Here is a 17159-nt window from a genome sequence, read left to right as displayed (position 1 = left end):
TAAATAATTTTCCTCTGTAGCTAATAGGGAGATCTTAAATGATTCATTTCAGTTTTGTGAATCCTGGAATCTGAGCCTGCTCTTACAATAGAAAGACTTTCTGACACATTTTCTTTGTTTCTTTTTCAGATTCCACTGTGTTTATTTATTCCTATGGGTTTTGTTTTGTTTTTGTTTTTTTTTCAAATTGTGTTGGTCTTGCATCAGTTTAGTTCCACAGATTTTTATTGGTCATTTACCCAGCCAACTACTGATTTAAGTTACAAAATGAAAAGGCTAGTATAGTGGTTGCCATTCTGCTAGTAAATATTTGCTCATTTCTTTACAAGTAATAATGTGGCTTTATGCATGTTTCTCAGTTAATGATCACTTTAATTACATACAATATCTAGGCTTTATATTATAGATAAGAAAAGTAGAACCCAAGGGAATTAGGTGACCTGAAATAAGCTTATATTTCAACAAGGCTATCTCCTAGCCTGTGATCTATTTGTAGAGAGCTGGTAGTTTTGAAGATAGCAAGCCCACCCTCTTAGGAATCATGAACTTTTATGCTTCTTACAGCATCTTAGAGAAGAATTTAGAACTAAATCTCCCAACTGTCAGATATAAAGCCTAGAAGGAAGGAGCCTGTCTAGGGAGGCTGAGGTAGGAAGAATCTGATTTCTTCAGCACTGACTTTGAAAGAAGCAAATTGGAAACTTTCCTTAAAGTATTTGGGTCATGTAAAAATATTTCTTGTGTTTATATCTATACTTTAAAAAAGCAATTATAATACCTAAAAAAAGAATTGCTATTTATGAAAAGAAAAAGGAATCAAAACTTAATAATGTTTTTCATTTGTCTCTTTTCTTGATTTTTAAGAAACTGCAAAACACAAATGAGAATGCTTCACAAATTTCCATTTTAAAAGTTATTATTCTTTCCTTGTCTCACCCTAAATTGGAGAAATGATAATTTTTACTTCCAGACTTCATTCCCAAAGAAGTAAAAATAATACAAACAAAAGTAATCACCCCCCTAAAACATATGATTGTGGAATATGCGGTAGAACTGCTGAGGAAACAATACGCTGCCTAGGAAACAATGAAAACATCTTATCTGCTGCTCTCCCCAAGCTAACTGAGGAATGAATTTAATTGATTTCAATACAACCATCTTTCTCCAAAGTAGCAAAGGTGTAACACTGCTTTATATAAATCAAAGGAGTGGAACAATGAGAACTTTTTAAAAATGAATAGCTCACAGATGGTTGAACATCTCCTTAATCTTTACAGGGGAATATCTTTTCTGTCTTCTTTGTTGTTTAAAAAAACATTTTTCAAGGCATTGCAACAGATAAGTGGATTTCCCATTACAGTTTTCCCTGCAGCATATATTCTGTGAATGTGTTTCCATAACCATACTAATTATATTACCATATGTTGCTTTCTCTTTTTGTTTTTGGCCTAATGGGACATAGATTTCTTATTGTGAATTTGTCAGTTGTTTGTTACATTTGTCAAGGGTTGTATATGCATCCTTCATTTGCCTTTAAGAACATTTAGCCTAAATATTAAATCTGGACATGAAGGTTAATTATGCCTAAGAGGAAATATATTACCATATCTCATACTTGTATGCAATAGTAAGCTTGAGTTACACAATTTTATTTTTGGTATGTATGGAGTTTACACAAGAAGGTTTCCAGTGGTACTGGTTGATATCTACATTAAATTTTTAAAAATTGCCAGGGATATTGCTCAGTGGCACAAATGCCTGCCTGGCAAGCACAAGGTCCTGAGTTTGATTCCCAGTACCAAAAAAATAAAAGAAAAAATAAATTTTTAAAAATAAATTTTTGTTCCATAAGTTTAAAAGTATTAAAACTTAACATCATCCTAAGCTACCCAAACCTACATTTATATAAAATAATTTAATGCACTATTTCAGGGAAAATATGGTTGGCAAAATCAGTCTTCTTGTTGATTGTTTTTTTCTTTCATGTGTGGTCAGGAACTGAGATTATTTTCTATTGAGGTATGTATGTGTTTGTGTGTATATAGAATTTCTACACATGAGCATATTTGTATACATGTATATATACACACACACACATATACATTTGTGAATGTTTCCCTCCACTGAAATAAACATTTTTAAAGAAAGAGAAAGAAGTATTCTATCCTGTTTGTTGTTGAACACTTTAGTAAATAAGAATTTCTCAGAGTTATTTCTGTATTCAGCTTTGTGTAGCCCAGGATAGAGGAGACCAGCGGGAAAGAGCCTGGGGAGAAGCAGGTGGGCTCCTTCCCCCTCCCTGTCACTGGCCGATGAGTGACTTGCAGATTTCTGTTCACCACCCAGTGGTCTCCACATGAATGTGTCTTCTGCACCTTTTCTTTCTAGGGATTTGAAGACTAAGATTCCATTGTTGACCCACTTGGTTCTAGATTGCACCTAACTTACTTGGTGGATGTATGTTTTCCCCCCACATTAACAATTTCCATGGTTAGAAAGGCATTCTCCTTTATTGTATTTTCTTCCAAAGAAAGCTCTAATTGCTTGGCTAGAGAACAGTGAGGAACTGAAAAAGGGGCACCTTATAGATGTGAGGGCACCTGTAGTTTTCTTTCTCAAGAAATTGCTTTTGTTGATTTTAATGCACCTGGTTGCCCAACAATGTGCTTTATTTAACAAGCTATTCAAAGAAGGCTAAGGTCATTGTTACTTAAACTTTACACCGATATTTTGCTCTTTAAAATTTGCATGAAAATTATTCTTTGGATTATCTGCCAACCAATAATCAATACATGTATTTATTTCCCTACCTATTCATCCCATCCCAAGCATATGCATTAAACTATTTCTGTATTGTCTTTCTTCTTCAAAAAGGACCTCAATGCTGAAATTAATATGATCTCTACTAAGGAATATCTGGCCTACTTTATGCATGGAGCAACCTCCCCATCATGTGGACTTTTAGAATATTGCTACTGAATTTAAAGCCATGATATATTCCTGAAAATAGAAACATCAATTAATATTAAAGGAAGGATACAGGTTCTGGTAGGATTTTTTTCTCCCATACTGGCCCTACATCAAGGGCCTTCACACTGGCCTACATCTCCAGCTATTTTCATTTATTATTTATTCTTTAAATTTTGAGTCAAGATCTCACTAAGTTGCTAAGCTTCCCAGGCTGTGCTAGAATTTAGAATCCGTTGTCCTCACCCTCTCAGAGTGCTGGGATAACAGGTGTCCACCACCATACCCGGCTTGATTCTTACTTTTATATCTCATGTCATTGCATTATTTTCTGTATATAAGGCAATATTTTCAGCACCTTAAATGGGCCATTTCATTTCAGCATTCCCAGAACTGAACAGGGCGCCAAATTCTGCACTTAGGTAAAATATTTCTTGCCTCAATTCTTCCACAGAAAATTTACCAAAAAATAGTACCATCTAGCTAAGTACATAGCAATGTTATTAATTTGTGTTCACTAAGGACCAACAATGCCTCAGATACTGTCTTTAGGCAAATGTCCTTATTATTCCTTCATTCTACCAATACCTGCTTGATTAGAGGTTGAGAAATGTTAAGAGCTACCAATGACAAATAATTTAAAAAGTTATCTTTCCTCTGAATCTGTGTGGTTCCCACAATTAATGGTGGAAAGTATAGGAAATCTCCCAAGAAATGTGGGCTTTTCTCCTTTGAAAAGTTGTAGGTTTTGCAGCAGTGAATATATTCCCAGTAGCAGACCAGCTCCCCACAGAGACGCCAAGAGACAGACGGAAAGACCTTAATGTTTCTACCGTGTAATTCAGGTTTGCTTTTATATGTTATTAAGAATTAATTAGGAATTAATGTACTCCCCATTTGTCTGCCCTGAGAAAAACAGGAATGGCTTTTGGCTATTCTGTGGACCTAAAGTGCTGCAAAAGTAAGCCCCATTTTCATTGAATTAACTGGTGAGTTTCTCTGAAAAAGGATTAATTCAGTCATATGCCAATCAGACAAACAAGAATAAAGGCCTCCTTTTACCTATTCACACTCATTTTGTCAATGAAAATTTACCACCACTACAATATGTAAGGCCTTTCCTTACCGTCAAATCTAGCAGCTAGCAATGATGAGGTGACCTACTCTTCTTCCATGGAGAGAGATTACGAGAAGAGGGATGATTGGCAGTCCCACAAGGGTAATGGGAAAGCTTTGCGGGACATCTGCATGTGTGTAGATCCTTACAGGAAGAAGGACAGATACCTGTAGATGCCCAAGGAAGGAGCAAGACCCAGGTGAGGAAGCACTGCTTGGAAAGGTCTGGCAGGGCAACCCCTCCTCTCTCTCAGGAGCTATTCCTATTCCCCATTCCTTTTCTGCAATAAATTTTCCTACTCTTAAAAAAAGAAAAGAAAAGAAAGGTCTGGCAAACAGAAGAGTGAATATGGGAGTGAATACGGGCAGGTGCACGGGAGACACTCGCTTCCCTAGGGTGCTGGACAGACCTGGAGGAGGGGGAGCCCCTTGGTTCTGTCAGGGCCTTTTAACAACTCCACAGACCCCTCTGCCTCCACAGTGCAGCAGCCACAGCAGCTCCATGAGAAGCAAGCCCGTGAACCAAACCTGCGGACAGCTGTCTGCTTACACCCTTATCTCCCCGGTTGAAGGAGGACCTTATCTGTCTAAGGGCTTGCAAAAGAACAAAAAAGTGGGGTTAAAGAAAAGAAGACAGAGGAGGAAAAAGAAGAGGATATGATGAAGATAAGGTTGGAGGAAGAGAAGAAATAAGTAGAGGAGCAGAGGAGGAGACACAAGAGGGTATGTAGACGGCAAAACCTAAATATGTACTATTTGCTCCCTTTTCAAAAATGCTGCCTCTGATGTAGGCCAGGAGAAATTGTGAGAAAAGAAACAACAGGTCCAAAGAACTCATTAGGGTTGATTAGGATAATAGCAGCATACAGAGAAGAAATAAATGGAGAGCTGGAAGCAGGAAGCCAAACATTTCACATAAGAAAAGTGGTAAAGACCTAAACAATTCAAGCTATTTGGCAAGAAGAAATAGGTTTCTAATCCTTCTAGAAATGAAATATTTACATTTATGTTGGCTCTAACATTATGCAGTGAAAGATTCTCAACAGTGGAAGAGATTATAGACTGTATCTAGTTCATCAGTTTCTTAGGGTTTGGTTTGATTTAGCTGTTTTTTGTTTGTTGGGTGCTAAGGCTGTAACGAGGAGAATGCAAATGCCAGGCATAAACTCGACCACTGAACTTCACCCCCTTATTCTGGTTTCATGTTGAGATAGTAGAAGAGTTTGGAGTACATGAGCTCTGTAGCCAGGTTCCCAAACCTGCATTTTCCAGGCTGGAAGACCTCATGCTAATTGCTTCTCTTTCTCTTCTTCTAAAACAAGTACAGAAGCCAGGCATGATGGCACACACCTGTAATCCCAGCAGTTGGGAGGCTGAGGTAGGAGGATCATTGCAAGTTTGAGACCAGTCTGGGCTCTAAAGTGAGCTCAAGGCCAGCCTGAACTGCATAACGAGACCCTATCTCAAAAAAGACCAAAATCAATCAATCAATCAATAAATAAATAAATAAAATGAGCACAGCAATAATACTTACCTGTTGAGGTTGCTGTCAGAATTCAGTAAGTTGGTACAGATCAGGAACTTAGAACATGACACACTGATGTATGTATTCTGTGAGTGTTAGCTATTATGTACCGCACAGCCAGAAACAGATGTTAATAGATATGAAGATATCTCAGTTACTACTACTCTTTGAGTATAAAATACAAGTTAATAGGTTTAAAGTTCCTTACCTGCACTAGTATATTTAACTCCCAAAACAACATTAAGGGTTGTTATGGTTTGTGTCTGCATGTCCCCACAAAGCCTCATGCAGTCATGGGGCGGGCTTCTAGATTTTTGATTGACCCATAGTCCAAAGCTGGGTGTGAGGGCTACACTCACCCTGGGGTGGATAGTTTGCATATGTAAGGGAGAAAAAGAGGCTGCTTTCCAACATTCCTCCCTTTTGCTCTTGTTGCTTTTGCTGTTTTCAGCCGCCATGAACCACTTCTCTCTGCCATAGCCAGCTGAGTAAGGGCTGAAACCTGCACAAACTGTGAGCTAAATAAACCTTTTCTTCCTTAATTTTAGGTATCAGGCATTTTGTCTCAGCAATGAGAGAAAAATAACCAAGGCAGAGGTAGATTCTAAAAGGTTTCAACTTCAACATATCAAATTCAACCAAAAACAATTAGAATACACTGTATGCAAGCGATGCTTGGGAGAAAAAAGGAACAACACATAAGCCGTTGCCTTCCAGGAATGCTCAGGGGACCCTGCAGACTAAGTGAAGAATATTATTTCATTCCTTTCTATAACAAAGCATTGGAGATGGTTTAAAACAAAGGGAATGCGTGCATTTTGGTTTTATAATCAGACAAATATAAAAATAATCACAGAAAGAATTATAGGTGTTGTTCGGTTCTGTTAAGGAAGGAAATTGTGATTTTAATTAGTGGAGCAGGTGTTGTAAAACAGGAGTTTGGAAATTTGAAGACTCCCAGAGTGCTGAGATTATAGGCATGTGCCACCACACCCAGCACGAAACCCCCAATTTAATATTTAATCTGAAACCACCAAATCGTGTGCACTCAATCACACGCATGTGTACATACACACACTGAAGTAAAATCAACTGATGTTGGGTGCGCAGGACAATTCTTTCTAAATAAGCATCATTTTTTCACTTGTTCGCAAACATTCATGTTATTACCCACACACAAAAAGCTGGTTTTTAAAAATGAACTTCAATTTCATGTCTTTCAGGATAAGAACATAAGAAAATGAACATATTTATTGTACAGTTGATAATAATTTAGAAATGACAGGGTGGTTTATCAAATAAAGTTGAAGTGACAAGAGCCTTCCTTTAACCTCCAAAGTCAGAGATTTTGAAGAAAAAATGATAGTTTTAGTTTTTTTTCTTTAGGCAAAGAGTTTTGTTTTGTTTTGTTCGTACTGGGGACTGATCTCAGGATCTTCAACTGAGCTACTTCCCTAGCCCTTTTTGTTTTTACATTGAGACAGGGACTCACTAAGGTGCCCAGGCAGGACTTGAACTTGCAGTCCTTCAGCTCCAGCCTCACAAATGCTGGGATTATAAGTATGCACTGCTAGGCTCAGCATAGGAGAAGAGATTCCTTATGTACGCTCTAAAATATAATTTATAGGACAGTATCCACAGGAAAAAGAGCTTGACGTAGAAAAAATAAATTCTGGCTCTTTGCACAAACTTTTACTAGGTACAAATTTTCAGACTATTACATTTTTCTTCCTGGTGTGTATACCTCAGCTGTGTTTGTTTGGATGCATTATTATTTAAGGGTTGTTATCATTCATCCTCCAAAAGTTTATCAAAGCTGTGACTCATGGAGTGACACTGTGGTCTCTTAGCTTCGTACCTTCTCCTAGGCTACCCTGTGGCAGACTCATTTAGAAAAATTTCAAGGTCTTTAAAGTCAGGGGAGGGCTAAGAGAATCCCATGTGTGCTTCAGCCTTTTCAGCATAGTAAATCCTACACAGAAAACACACACACACACACACACACACACACGGCAATTGTAGCTTGTGATGGTTAGCTTATGATGGAATAAAAGCACAATCCTCAGAAGGCAGAAAATAGTACAATAACACAATATATGGAATAAGCATAGTGGTCTCCACGCAGAAGAATTTGCCCAGCCAAACTCATTCACCCAAAGTCCTTGTTTCTCTGGTAAACCAAAGCATGAGAATTATTGCGTGCACTGTTTCTTTACAACATCCTTTGGCCCCTCAGGTCTTTCTCAGTTCCTGCCCTTAGCATGAATCTTGTCCTTTTCCACACCTTGCCCTGCGGTCTTAATGAAGCATGCCAGCTACTCATTCTCTGCACTGAAAATGCACCCTGCCCCTTGTGCCTTCTATACATCAATCCCAGTTCACTATTTTCTATTTTTCCTTTGGGCTTTGTGTTTCCCCGGCTCAGATCTCTTGCTGCTTCCAGACTGAGCACCAACCCTCTCCTTTCACCCTGGGCAAAGGTGAAGCATTAAAAGTAACATTACTTCTGGTGTTTACTGCCCTCTCCTTCACCTGCACCTTCCAAGATTATCTGCATCACGTCTTCTAAATTCCTAGGTTTACAAGAAAAACTGGCAGATAAGAATAAAACACATTCAACTGTTTTTGAATGTTGTGTTTGTCACTTATGTAAGTAATGTTGCCCTTGTACACTGGGAAATTCAAAGTCCTTCATAAGCCAATGAAAGCAGAATGCCTTGCATTGAAGCCATGTGTAAAGTTTTGTCTTGGCAGGATGTTTTTATTCCAAGCCCTCGTGGCTCTGCCTCTAATTGTGCATATAGGGAATGGTATTTCATTAATAGACAGGCACAGCCCATTAAGGAACACCAGAGCCTGGACCTGTGCTTCTGTCTTGGTGTGTGTGGATGGATCTGCGGCAGCGCACAGGTGTCAAGGGCATTGATTCAGCACCTCCAATTTGAAGAAAGACACTCTCGCATTTAAGTACTTAACAGGAGTTTATTTTTATGTTTGCAGTACTGGAGATGGGATTCAAGGGCGGTGCATGCTAAGCAAGTCCACTACTGCTAAGCTACACTCCTTGCCCTTACTAGGTGTTTAGAACAATCTGTTTACTATTTAATTCCTGTTTACAGCATCAAATATTGATGTAAAACGGAAATTCCAGTTTTGTAGCTAATAAAGGGGGTTTGAGATTATTTCTCAGAGGGTTCAGGGAGGCCCGTGCTTTGCATAGCAGGGCTCTACAATGGTTCATGATTTAACTGGTTACTAAAGAGCACACCATCCACTGTTGCTCGCTGCAAGTTCTGCCAAGTGTCTGCAAAATAGAACAAGGAGAAGAAAGGGAAGGGAATGGTATGGTAAGTAGTGAGGAAGAGACAGTCATCTACCTAGGGCTGAAGACAGCGCTGTCTATTATTTTTGAGAGTCAGATTGCCGTGAATTTCATATCTAGCCTCCTCAACTTCCTAAATGGATACATTTACCTGAATTACCTTAGCTTCTGCGCTATGTGTCTGCATCGTACATGGGAATGATACTGCCTCGTGTCATCATTATAGAAAGTAAAAGGGCTAATATAAAAAAGTGCAGCAGTGAGACTGTAACAAATTAGAAAACCTAAATCACTAATTATAATCTTTAAATGTCTGAGAGAAAAATGTACCAGGTACAAAGGAACAGAAATTATTGGGAATTCTCTACAAAAAGATAAGAATAGAAAGCAGAACATTATAGGTGTTCATTTTTTAACTAAAATATATTGTCTTTTTTGAGGTTGTTCTAAATGGTAGATAAGTTTGCAGTATTTAAAAAAGCAATTAAATGTAGTTCAGAAGACAATACAAGAAATACATGTTCTATACGTGAATTATATTTCTAAATAAAAATCTGGCCTTAAAAAAAGCTTTCTGATAGCATGTGGAAATTTATCCTGTAATCACATTTGAAGTAAAAAAATCTCAGTTAAGTGTCATGTATCTGATGAGTAGATCAACTTTTCCATTTTCAGGAGAGTGCCTTGGCATTGTGGAGGCAGTGCCCACCATACCAGTTATTCTCAGTTCACTTAATTGAACTCACTAAATGTTCACCTTGACTTGACACTTTTACTTTTCTTTTCATTTAATCTTTTTGAGACAGGGTCTCGCTATACAGTTCAGGATGGCCTTGAGCTCACTTTGTAGGCCAAGCTTGTCTCAAACTCACAACAGTCCTCCAGCCTCAGTCTCCTTAGTGCTGGGACTACAGATGTGCACCACCATGCCCACTGACACCTTTGCTTCTTTATTCTTCTCTAGCGTTCCCTTATTCACATTGTTCTTTTACGAAGTTGTCCCTTTTGTGCTTCTGTCCTGGCCTACTTGTATTCAGTGGAAAGAAAACACGACCTTTGGAACCAGAGAGACCTAGAACCAAAGCCAGTGTGGCTCCCAATGGTAAAGATCTGGATGGCCTTGGACAAGACTCTTTCTTTCTCTAAGACCTGGTTTTCTTTATCACTTGCTGAATTGTGGTGAAGATTACAGGTAATACTTGTTAAGAATTTTGCATGGAGACTATATATGGAAAATAGGGAATGATTGTAAGATTTTGGTATTGTTTATGATGTATTACTGAAACAGAGGGTGAATATTTAAATTTAAAAGCTCGCTGTGGTAAAAGACACATTGCCGTTTACAGACCCCTCACAGCACCCAGGCCCTTGCTTCAATGCACTTTCCCTTAACTAGGAGTTAACACATAACTGTATAATAATAGATGTTTGATAAATATTTCCTTAATAAGCCAAAATCACTTTTTGTCAAAACAACTTTTCACTTGATCTACTTCTGGTTTCTCCCAATTTCTCCAACTTTTCATTGCCCTGCCATATTTAATTACATCAAACACCAAACGTATGATGATATTGTCCATCAAATATGATGGACAAGTGCATTGAAGTGTCTTCACACTTTCTGAAGTGGTTTTGGAAGCCCTTTCGTGAGTGTCTTTAGTCTCATTGTCATGGCTGCCTCAACATTCTGAAATGCTTCTAAATGGCCATTTTGACACTGAGGCAGGGCCAGAAGTCTCATGGTATCATATCTGGTGAACAGGTGGATGAGGACACTCTATAAAGTTTTCCAAGCCTACCTTTGGATGGATAACCCTCAGGGGCAGCATTCGTCAAATTTTTCATCACATCTCATCAACACACTCACAAGGGAGGATTTCTGTTACTGCTTTAGAAAGTGACAAGACTGATGGGCTGTGTGTTGGGAGTGAGGGCGAATGCTTTGAGGAGAATCAATAACAATGTGTCATTTATTGTAATAACATTTTTATTTAAACCTTCATATATTTCACCTCATAAGTGTCAGTTTATGTACCACTTATTTTAAATCTTCTTGGGAGCTTTGTAAATGGAAACAGCTTTTGCTTCCTCTAAAACCCACACATGCATTTTATTTGTACTTAATTTCTTTATATGTGGCCTTTTAGCTATTTGGCATAAATTAGAATAGGAATAGAATTGTTTCCTCTATAGAACCTGAAATTTCTATAGAAAAGATTCTAACTTTCATATTTATATGCACACCATGCTTCTAACTAGGAGTTAACACATAACTGTATAATAATAGATGTTTGATAAATATTTCCTTAATAAGCCAAAATCACTTTTTGTCAAAACAACTTTTCACTTGATCTACTTCTGGTTTCTCCCAATTTCTCCAACTTTTCATTGCCCTGCCATATTTAATTACATCAAACACCAAACGTATGATGATATTGTCCATCAAATATGATTTATTTAGCAATCATATACAATAGGAAATACAGAGAATTACAGCATAATAAAAACAGAAGAATTGTAGGTTGTCAAGTTAAAAATTAAATGAAAGAGGCTCTGGTTAAACAAAAGGCATATGACCTTGCAGGATATATATGTCGATCAGCTCGGAATACAAATGCAAAGCAGGACATTCCAGGTGCAGCAGCCTAACTCATCAACCCTCTTTGCAGAATGGACCCCATGTTGGTGTTTGAGAAGGAAAGATGTAGGGTAATTTCCATCCATCTTCCTGTTAGATAGTACCAACGCCAACTTCTTGCTAGTGCCAAATCACAGCTGTCTTGCAGAGAGAATGAAGAAAGAAGAGATATGGAAAATAAAAAGAAAAAAGGGAGAGGAATGCGGAAGGGGGACAGCAGGGAAAGGCTAAGTGCCCCAAGAAGGCTAAGCGCTAGCTGAATACAAGGCATGTCTTCCCTACTCCTTCTGCAAGGTCAGCCGCAGGGCTTTCTGAGTCATATAACCTGGAAAACTTGGCTAAAGCCCAAACACAGAAATTGGTTCAAATCTTTCTATTCTTCTGAATTTATAACAAAGTAGAGAGATATTAAAGAATTAAGAGGATGAAAGTGGATGTTTTGGACGCCATTTGAGAAGTAGTATTGCAATGTGCTCCTCCCTCAGAGAGCCCATAGCTTTTCTGAAAGAACTGGCTCAAGTAGGAACCATAGTAATAATACTTCCCAGATAATCATATTCTATTTTAAATGCAGAGTATTTTCTGCATGGTAAAGAGCTCATTAAAAAAGACTTTAAAAGCAATAGTTACAGCTTTATCCATAAATAGAAATAAAAAGTCTATTTTTAAAGGACAAAAAGTCACCATGTTGTGCATTTTTATAAATCTTTCCCCAGTGCATTATTATAGCTCAATCACGACTCCTTACATTTAAAACATCAATTGCATTGTAATCTCTACAATATAATTCAGTTATTGAGCTGTGTTCTGCACAAGATTCAGAGGAAACTAATGTTAAGGGCCATATTCACAGAACATTTAGAAGCATTTTACACTGTGCACTCACAAATACATCTTAAATTTACAATGATGCATACTAAATATGCATATAGAATATGGCTTACACTTTAAAAGAGATCCAAGTGTGAGTTACAAAATCCCACCACTTAGGCTGAAAAGCTTCTGATTGTATCCATTTCTAGTATTGCTTAGCATTGTGTAACCCGGGAAAGAAGCGGGAGCAACAGGCAACTCATTAGAATGGATAGACACCTCTACTTTCCGTCAGATAAGGGATGACTCTTATCAGTCCTTTCCATCCTATATCCACTTTTCACAAAGACAGATTCACTTAAGATCACAACTGCTGACACGTTCATACAGTGCAAAGCTGTAACACTGAATTGCGCTTGACCTTTCTTGCCAGCCAATAACAAACAAAAGGTAGTTCTTCAGTTTGGAGCAAAGGAAAGGCTTTGCACATGCTCAGGCAAAACATCACAAGAGGCAGGACCTCTGAGGGTGGCAGTTTGTTTTCTTTTAGTACATTTAAAAAGTCACATCAAATAATGTTATCTCTACAGAAAAGTGTGGGCTTCCGTTTCCATGGAAGTTTCTGAATACATGTGCACACGCAAACACAAACCCTTCCTGCATCTTATCCCTGGGCCTGTAATATATTTTATTACACCCAGATGGGATCAACACCCTAGAAGGCAAATTCCATTCTCTCCTTAAGTGTCTGTCTCCAGCAAGGGCTGTTACTGAGGGCTGTGGGTAATGTGTGACTCCATTGTGACCACACCGTCTTGGTGATGATGCTACGGGGTGGATGCCGCTGGTCCGCTGGCTTCAGGGAAAGGCTGAGCTGCGCTGCCATTTCTCAGCTTGAGCATCATCCTGTTCGTCAGGTCACCGAGCCACAGCGAGGATGTCCATTGTTGCCTTAGCATTCAGCTGCAGGTCATGAGCAACCCCAGCTCTCCTTTTGTCCCCATGCATTTAAAATAAGGACAATCTAAACAACTTGCTTTCCAGTGCCATCAAAAAAAATTGTTTTTTCCCACTTCATTTTTGCTTTGCTTTTATTTATGACCTGGAAAAATTTGTAGTTAGAACTCTTTTTCAGACAGTCCAAGAAAGTACGTTTAAAACACTTCATCTTCTGCACATGTGTTGTACAGGTACTGTGATGAGTTAAAAGTGATGCAAATTTAAAACTGCCTATCTTTTGTCTTAAAAATTTCTCTGGCTTGATTGAAGAAGGCCAAATTGTGAAGAAAAGCGATGGGGGAGGCATCGGCCAAAAGCTCCCACAGAAACTTGAAGGTACTTATTTGGCCAGTTGCTCACTTATAATTTGTGTTCTTATTCCTTCTACAGGATTCCATTAAAATGGCCCAATCCAATTGCAGGCCGAAGAAGGAGAATGTAGCTTGGTGGGAATTTGAGGACTTGGGATGCTTTTTAGTGCTGTTTTCATCATCCTGAAATAAGAATCAAATGAAAATGAAGAACAAACAAAAGGAGGTATTGGTTGGAAGATACAAAATTTCAGTTAGCTGGAAGGAATAACTTCAGAATATCTACTGCACGCATGGTGGCACTAGCTAATAACAATGTCCTATATTCTTAAAAATTGCTGAAAGGGTAGATGTTAACTGTTCTTACTATGAAAAAATTACAAGTATATGAGGTTTTATATATATACATATATATGTGCTAATATATAAAATTTATATTGTGTATGCAGATTATATCAATGTAAGCATTACACCAGGTATATATATTTAAAGCACATATGTGCGCTAAATATATAAATATATACCAATTAAAAATAAATGCAAAGAAAGATAAAGATCATGAGTTGTATGCAGGCATTGATTATTGTGTGACAATTTCACATTTTACTTGATAAACTTGCCAAGATAAGGGATTTATCAGTATACAAAAAATATTGTTTTCCTATCAGTTAAAATTCTATTTCCTATTTCTGCTGTCTGTGTGTCTATGTATGGGTTTTATTCCCAATAAAAGAACCTTTGAATACATTGAGTGGTCATTTTCCGAAATATACTGGTAACATGCATTTCATACATTTTTTACAAATTTAGAAATATTCCAGGCCCACATCATAAATGCTTAGAAAATGCTGATCCTAAAGTTCTTTTTTTTCTTTTTTGAAGGCATATACTGTACATTGGTTTAAAGGTGTCCTCTAGGAAAGAATCCTGCTTAATTTTGTTTTACTTTGCTGGCTAATGATCCTTATTTGCCAACAATACCCTTTGTTACATAAAATATTTACAATATTCCACCACATTAGTTTTACCTAAAATATTCTTCAGGATCTCAGTATGTATCAGCAGGACCCAAGGACACTTCTGAAATGACCATGGGCTCTAAAGGCAGTAAATGTATACTTTCAGTGAAGATTATGGAGAGGAAATATAGCTAATTTTAAACAAAATATTACAGTTGCTAAGTACGGAGATGGGTTTTAGTTGCTGAAGAGCCACTTTGTGGCCTGACATCTTTCCAAGCTATGTATAAAATAAGAATCATAACCATTAACCATGCAATTGTGGAAAGGACTCACTGAGATATATTTGTAAGACGGTCACCTGGTGACAGATTCACAACTGTCTCTGTAACTCAAGATTACTAATTATAACATCTTAAAGGCTTGGTATGGTGGTCTTAACATTTTCTTTTGCCCCACCACCCAAACAGCAAGATTGATTATAATACTGAGGTTTTATTTATTATCTTTTTCTGACAGACACTGAGACATCTCCATGGTGCCTACACACCTCTCCTTTCTCACTGCCTATACCTACTCTCTACACTCTAGTATGGTTCTCAATTTTAGTAAACAGAAATATCAACAGACAGGCTTATTCAAAATTCAGATTTCCGAGGCATCACTCCCAGAGTTAACAATTTCATTGACTGAAAGGACTTCCCACAAGCTGAACTTTTAAAAGAAGTACTAGTAATGCACATGGCCATGGTATCTGTTTCATGACATGCCTTTGTTTTGCTTTCATCAGAAAGTGTAAATGCTCTTATTCCCTACATGAAATAAAAATAGAAGCCAGTGTAAAACTTTTGTATTTCCTACTGAAGTTAAAAAATGAACCTTCACATACACAATGGCTTATTATCAGTAATCATAATTTTTATAGGGGATATCTAAAATTTACCTGGTAAAGTTTTGCCTCAGATTGATTGATAAAAAAAGAATTAAAAAGAGAATTTACAGAAGATAACTTTGTCTCTAAGGGTATTCTGTAAACCATTCATTATAGAAATTAAGTTTCTCATCCAAAATATAAAATTACCTCTTGTGTTTAAAGTGGCAGAAGCCTTTAAGGTGTTTCAGACCTATGGATGTGTGTCAGCACGTTTTTCTTCAGTGTTTGCTAAGTCTTCTGAGTTCTTATGAAGATCATGTTCACCTGAGTAGAAGGAAATAAAAAAAGAAATTGGCCTTTGAGAAAGCTTAAGAACATCAGGAGATGAAAGCAATTTGTAAAATGTTGAAAACTTTGTTTTGCAATGGAATTTTTAGCACATTTCTCTAAAGATACTAAATATTTTCTTTTCAATCTGTGAATTTATGACTCATAATAAATCATCTTGTAATAAATATTTAACATTTGAAGCTGCAATTTAATCTGGGAATGCAAAATGATGTAGTTGAGACATCATTTAAAAGATGTTCACTAGGACTTCTATTAAGTCACATGTAAAAATTACACACTTTTTGGTAGTATTTTTAATTGAAATGAATTCTTTTAAACAAGCCCTCTAATGATCAGTGTCTTTACCATATATTGATTAATTGAAAGGAATTTAAAATAAAAGTAAGAGTTTAGTAGTGTTTCAGATAAAATAACCTGTGAAAACAAACTAATGGAATTTATGTCCTTAGAATCATCCAGCTTCTATATAAACCTCAATAAAAAATAAAACAATACCATGGAAAGTGTTCCAACACTTCTGGAGAAGTTGCAGAGAATTGATTAAAAATACAATTATAAAGCAAAATGTAGAATGTGACAAGATTTAAAGTAAACAAAATAAGCAGCAATTACCTTTTAAGTCAATTTCTCAAAATACCTTGATATTTCAGGAGTTACTTATATATGATGTAATGCTCTTCCTTGTTTGAACTTTAATTGAAGCTATTTTAACAACTAAACTTTGCACCAATGAACTCTGACAGAGTTCTTTCCAATATATTTTGTAAGACTGTGTCGACCCAGTTGTGGTGGGTTGTTACTGAGATTATGCAGTTAGTGGTCTTATAGAATTTCCAGGGACTAATTGCTAAGCAAATGTATGTTCCTTTTAAATATATTCACAAGGGTAAACTTAGCTTCTGTTCTAAGATCAAAATGTCGGGCAGTCTCAGTCTCATGACTTTTCTGATCACTCTTAGATAGTAAAACCTCTCCTTCGGTTATGTGAAGTTGCCAGTCTCAACTCAGACATTAGAAGGTCTAGTCACATATTATGCACACCAAACAAAAGTAATACTTCTTTCTTTCTCATCTTAGGTTTGTTACACAATCAAAACAGTGTGCGTGTGTGTGTGTGTGCGCATGCGTGTGTGTAGTGAGAGAGAGCTGATGTTTGTTTGATTACTTGTTTCTTCTCTTGCAAGTGGTTGTTTTGTATTCCTGAGCTCATGAAGGGCAGTTGAAATATTCTGTCCTATCCGACCTGCATTTTGTTTTTTTTTTTTTTTTTTTTTTTTTTTTTTT

General features: G+C 37.1%; 1 protein-coding gene across 6 annotated transcripts in view; it reads right to left on the bottom strand.

Moving 5' to 3' along the window:
- Positions 1 to 11360: 11360 nt before the first annotated feature.
- Positions 11361 to 17159, bottom strand: part of Pde1a (phosphodiesterase 1A, calmodulin-dependent) — a 296642-nt gene continuing 290843 nt past the window's right edge. For all 6 annotated transcript variants that reach the window (XM_005373347.2, XM_013512485.1, XM_005373349.2 and 3 more), the window contains 2 exons: positions 15732 to 15848; positions 11361 to 13874 (listed from right to left, as the gene is read on the bottom strand). In XM_005373347.2, the coding sequence (XP_005373404.1) occupies positions 15775 to 15848 (74 nt within the window). In that variant the 3' untranslated portion in view covers positions 11361 to 13874; positions 15732 to 15774. The remainder of the gene's footprint in view (positions 13875 to 15731; positions 15849 to 17159) is intronic.

This window comes from Chinchilla lanigera, unplaced genomic scaffold (assembly GCF_000276665.1).
Source record: "Chinchilla lanigera isolate Chin_1 unplaced genomic scaffold, ChiLan1.0 scaffold00002, whole genome shotgun sequence".
NCBI classification, from domain to species: Eukaryota; Metazoa; Chordata; class Mammalia; order Rodentia; family Chinchillidae; genus Chinchilla; species Chinchilla lanigera.
This window is presented reverse-complemented; position numbering and strand designations above follow the sequence as displayed.